Below are 6,000 nucleotides of genomic sequence, written 5' to 3'. Positions count from 1 at the left end.
CTTGTTTAAAGCTGGGACCATGTAACCAAAATCAGGTATTTTGCAACAAAACATTATGCTTTCTTATCCATAATCCAAGTAGTTTTTTTGCCTAAACCTAACCACACATTAATCACTGCACTGGTTCAACGTACTGTAAGTTTCAATATACGTACTAAATAATAACATATAAAAGTAACAAATCTGTGGTTTTGTTATTATTTTGGCAATTTGGTTCAATCATTAAGTATGACCACTTCCTCACACTTTCTCCTAATGTAGAAAATAGACATATAAAATATTGCAATGTACAGATTTAAATTGCTGTTATTCTTTGCCCAAACTTAACCACTGATGATTGTTCAGCTGTTCAGCTGTAAGACCGCTCTTTTCATCGGTGCATTTAGCACCATTTCCCTCGTTATGTCCGTCTAATGTGATATGCTGTGATACAAACCGTAGACAGCATGATTTGATTTAGTGCACACTCCCATTATTACCTGTTTCCTTGTCCGCGTCTTGCCTGTTCGGAGCTTGATGTATCTGGCTATCAGCTCATTTCGACCTGGAAGGAAAAAGACACAGAACATACTGTGAAACATTCACACACACACACACACACACACACACACACACACACACACACACAAAACCCCATTTGAACTGTCTTTCTTTCACACAGACAATCACAAGCAGAAATCATATGACCCTGACAAACAACTTAGTGCCTGATTTAGAGCTGTTGACCCAGCGACCCTGTGACGTGCGGTTTCACATAGTCGCGCTGTAATCACTGGTACCCCTGTTGAGCCCTCCACACATACACACACACACTAACAAACACACAATCACACACGCCACCGCCCTGAATACACATGAACCAACAATACAGGTATTCATGCAGACCGGCCGTCCCCTGATTAAAGGAACCAGCAGGCCAGCTGTACCCATGCTTGCTCTATGTGTGTGTGTGCACATATGCGCACACACGCAGACACACATACACACAATTCAGCCCATTCAATAGCGAGCACAGCAGACTCAGCATGACCTGGCTAGTATAGATTAGTGAGGGAGAGGGAGACAGAGAGAGAAAAGGAGCAGAAAACCACAGCGTTACATCCAGCTTTGTCTGTCAAAGCACTTTGTAAACAACTGTTTTTAAAGGTGCTATATAAATAAAGTTTTTATTATTATCCAGAAAAACAGTGACAGAGAAGCGTGTTCAAGGGGCTGTACTTTGTTTATCAGAGTGGGGGTGAGAATTTGGGTTTATTTTTTTATATCATAACCCTCCATGGAGCTACAATTATTTGTATGTGAGTAACTGGGATTAACCACAGTTCCCAGTTACTTTTTCTTTTTTCTTTTTTTTAATTGGTGAAATAATGAAGAGGAGTGACATATAGAGAGGGTGATACAAAGATACATACACAGATACAACATGTATAATGAGATGAAGCAGATGTGTAATGTGTATTGGCAGGAGTCCAATAGAGATTATATATTAGATTATTTTAGCTGTGTGTGTGTGTGTGTGTGTGTGTGTGTATGTTTCGATGTTTGTATGTGAGGGAGTGATATGTGTCTGTGGTTGATTCTGGAGAGGTTGTTTGTGGGCAAAAATTCTAATAAACAATAACAAAAATTGGGGGGGGGGGGGGCTGCGAAGGGCACCCTACAAACTCTGTCTCTCTTTTTTTTCCCTTCTTTCCCTTCTTAAATACTGGTTGTGTTTGTTTGTTTTGTAATTATTTAGGTCACGTTTCCAATTTAAAAGGCCGCTCCCAGGCCCCGAGGAGGGTGCTGGCCCACTGCAGGTGCTTGTCCTGCTTTGGACCACTTCCAGACCATTTAGGAGGGAATCTGTCCAGTGCGGAGCAATTGTTTCCTTTGACTATATTCATATTTCAGATCTTTAAATTTCGCTCTTTTTCTTTATAGATAGAGGGTAGTAGCCCCCGGCTATGAGCTCCTTTAATGTTTTTGGTTTTGATGTGTATCTGCAGTAAAGCTTCTATGAAGATGGCAAATAATGACGGAGAGTGGGCTTCCTTGCCTGGCGCCCCGGTGAAGTGTGAAACTGTCTGATGTGATCCCATTTTGTGGTGACTGTGGCTTTAGGTGAGGTGTTCTCATCCAGTGAATGAACGACTCCCCGAAACCGAATTTGTGAAATGTGTTGAATAGGAAAGTCCAGTTAACTTGGTCAAATGCTTTTTCTGCATGTAATGATAAAATGATTGTTATTATTAATTTGTTGTGAGAGGTTAATGATATTAAATAATCTCCGTACATTACCGTATAATCCGTACACAGCATGTCTTTTTTAATGAAGCCTGTCTGATCGTTGTTTTAAAGTGGAGATGACTGTTTCTAACGGATGTATTGATGTGTGAAGGGATTTGTGTTTTTTGTATTTCTGTTGTTTGTTAGTAAAATTGTGGGGATAATATGTGCCAAATGTGTTTCCAGAATTTGGGAGGGAGGCCATCCTGTCCGGGTGATTTGGAGTAGGGCTGTGTGAAGTTCATCTGATGATAGTGGCGCATAAAGGATGTCTGCTTTTCGTTTAGATAATTTGGGTAAATTCAGGTTATTAAAGAAAGACTGGATTTGTGATAGGTCGGGGTCTGCATGGTGTATTAGGGGGATCTTTTTGTGTATTAAAACAGAGACACCTCTCTGTTCACTATTATAACTTGAAGAGAATAATTGATTTAATTGCAGAGATTTGAGGTTATGCAATTCTAATTGTGATTAATTAATTTCTTGGAGTAAACATGTGTGTGTGTGTGTGTGTGTGTGTTTTGGACAGCGTAACACTTTTTTTGTCAAGTGATACATAACTGCAAAGACACAGGATGACGGTGAGATTGTGTGATGACGAAAGATGGTGTGTGCGTGTGTGTGTGTGTGTGTGAGAGTGCGTGTGTATGTGTAGCTACACATGTAAGTGGTGCGACAGTTAGATTATGTATGTCATTATTTAGTCTTTGTTTTGTTTGTCATTATTTATTCTTTGTTTTGTTTTACCTGGCTGCAAAACAAATCTCCCTTAGGGGACAATAAAGTTGAAAGTTTAAAGTTGAAAAGTTGAAAAAGATTGGGTGTACTCGCGCATGGGCGAGGGATGAGAGGACACGAGAGGAAACGTGTAAACAGAAAATAGAAAAACCGGAAATCAAAAAGAAGAGCAGAGGGTGTTGGGAGGTTCATTATAGCTCTTTTTTTACACCGTTTCTACATTTAGAATAGCCATGAAGCTTACTTTGAGTTTCGGATGAGTTGTCCATCTGTGTAAAGTTTGTCTATCACCGGTAAACTCGGTCGTTATTTTTCCGGCTTCAGGATCGGGATTTATCGGCGTTCGTTTATTTTTCGTGGAAATCGTCCTTTGAGACCGTAATTAGTTACTACTTTAAATTTTAATTTTACTTTATTACTTTATTTTTTGTCTCTGCTTCGGGTTTGTAGGTCCAGGACAGTTTGCGCTGTTAACGTTTTCAATGACGAAAAGATGTGATGCGATTTCCAGGCGTGATTTTGTTATTTTTTCGTGTAGTGAGATGAGAAGGTCGAGTTTATTTATTGATACTGGAAAGATCACTGACCTCGATTTCGGTTGTCTGCTAGTCGTCTGTGTCTGTGGATCAATCTCGTTTTTCCTTTTGGCGGCGTCGGTTTGCACGTTGTGCTGCTGGTAGTAGTACCGGTCAACGAAAGCTACCAAGTCCGATAAATCCTCCACTGTGGCATCAATCCGTTTCGTGTGAAACGCGGGTGGAAAAAAAGGGAAAATGCAGTTTTTGTAGATGAAGTTTAACGTTTTACACTCCGAGCTGCTCTTTCTGTTTACACCGGGCGCCGCCATGTTCGAGCTCACCTCCCTCCGATTCTCGCGATACTTACTCCGCCATTCAATCTTACGTGCTTTACGTACTACAGGTCACAGTTTCTTCCTGTGATAAATGGTTAGATTTTGGAGATTTTTCCAAGAAAACGTGCCTCATCAATGGAAAACAGTGCCACAATCAATTCCCCGTCATATCACACATTTAGGTGTAATGTTAAAAAGTGATTTATTTACCAACGATGTCTGCACTGATTCTAGGCTGATTTTATCTCATTTTAAAATCACTGTACTTACATCATCTGCTATTTAGTTTTTATCCACTCATATTGTCTCTTTTTGCACCACTCCCTGCCCACTCATAAATAATGAACAGTCCCTTGTACATATTACTTGATAATGTTGCACTGCAGTGGCCTCCAAAATCTGACCAGATTGCAACTTTAGAGCCACCCAAACTCATATATGACAGTTAGCTTTAAATATTTTATGGAACTATGTAATTTGTCTGTTATTTAATTTGCTAACAAGCATAGTTTGGTTTGTCTCCTGTTGTGTTTTCTGTTCCGACCAAGTGGAAAACCAAAGTCAGGCCAGCTGGCCAACTGATGGTCAAGATCAGCACAAAGCCAAACCTCTCTACTCACTACCCAAATGGCACGCAACAATAGCCCTAACTAACTAGCAGATGGTGTGTGTGCATGTGTATATGTGCATATGTGTGTGTGAGTCTGTGTGTGTGTGTGTATGTGTGTGTTCTGACCAATCCCATTCTCACTGAGATAGGGAGCTTAGACTGATAACATCTACAGCTCCCCATGCAGGTGTTTTCCTTCTAGCAGTCAAAAGCTGCGACTGACGACAGCACACGCGCAAAAACACACACACACACACAAACACATGTATATACATGCATGAGTGCCAACACACACACACACACACACACACACAAAGACACACACACAAAGAGTCCTGGCTGCTGAGGCTGACATCTGACTCCAGAGGGGCCAGCTGGTCTTTCTAGGAGGCTTAACGGTGAATTATCATCCTTCACTAACCCTGCGGCACACATCCCTCGCCCTCCCTCTTTCTCAAAAACTCTCCAGCACACACACACACACACACACACACACACACACACACACACACACACACACACACACACACACACACACACACACACACACACACACACACACACACACACACACACACACACTTGCTCCGTCCATCCATCCATCCTCTGTTCTGGCTGCTCCCTTTCTCCCCTCCTTGTAGTGAATGGGCTTCCCTTCTGCTCCCTCCCTCTTCCTCTCCCTCCATCTCTCTCTTTCTCTCTCCACTTGCCCAGTGAAAGACTTCAAGGCCAAAGTCAGATGGTCATTAACCGTGACGAACAGAAGCAGCCACACATCGCCCCCCCCATCTATCTCCAGGCTGAAGCTGCTCTGTGTGCAGGCAGATATTAAGGGAGCAGACGCAATTGAAAAACACATAATTCACAGGTCCGCTATGTGATTTTTAACCACAAACAAACAAACAAAAACAGAAGGCAGACTTGTGGTAATATTATACAATCAAGTAAGGTGAAGTGAATATAAAGTCCAAATAAGGGGAGAACAAATCCAAAAGTCAAATAAAGTGACTGAAATGCAACCATGCAAACACCACACTAAAACAAAATGTTGACTGATTTGTCACTTGGCACTGAGAAAGCACAGAAGTACCTGTGAGGAAAAAGTACACAAAGTAAAAAGCTCTCAAGCTTCCCGTACATTTTTTGGACTTGAAAACATTTTCTTTTCAGGTCATCCAAAGAAGAACTCCTGCATTAGTTTACTGTAGCTCCCCACGCTCAGTTAGCAGAGTGATTAAGAGCTCAGCTGCTTTATGGAACAGCTCGAAAACTCCTTTCAGAGTAAGTTCAAAGCCTTGTTGACCGCGCTCGCTAACAAGGCTGCAGAGAAGTAGTGTGTATTGTTGTGTACCCTGGGAAGACCTCATAGACCACAGGGGCCGAACTCTGGCCCACAGCCTGGCTTCACTAACACGGAGAATCAGTTTGTGCTTGTTACACAACACCGGACAATTTAAGTGTTTTTAAGTTGCAAGTTGCATTTGTTGGGTCTCCATCTCGTACAGTGGTGCACCTTCCACAGACCAAACAT

At 41.7% G+C, this 6,000-nt stretch overlaps 1 protein-coding gene across 1 annotated transcript in view; it reads right to left on the bottom strand.

The window, feature by feature from the left end:
* The window catches only part of tead1a (TEA domain family member 1a), a 52,231-nt gene that overhangs the window by 21,778 nt on the left and 24,453 nt on the right, over positions 1–6,000 (bottom strand). Inside the window, exon 3 of the mRNA XM_042496097.1 lies at positions 480–544. Coding sequence (XP_042352031.1) covers positions 480–544 — 65 coding nt within the window. The remainder of the gene's footprint in view (positions 1–479; positions 545–6,000) is intronic.

The sequence above is a fragment of the Plectropomus leopardus genome, chromosome 11, assembly GCF_008729295.1.
Source record: "Plectropomus leopardus isolate mb chromosome 11, YSFRI_Pleo_2.0, whole genome shotgun sequence".
Taxonomy (NCBI): Eukaryota; Metazoa; Chordata; class Actinopteri; order Perciformes; family Serranidae; genus Plectropomus; species Plectropomus leopardus.
This window is presented reverse-complemented; position numbering and strand designations above follow the sequence as displayed.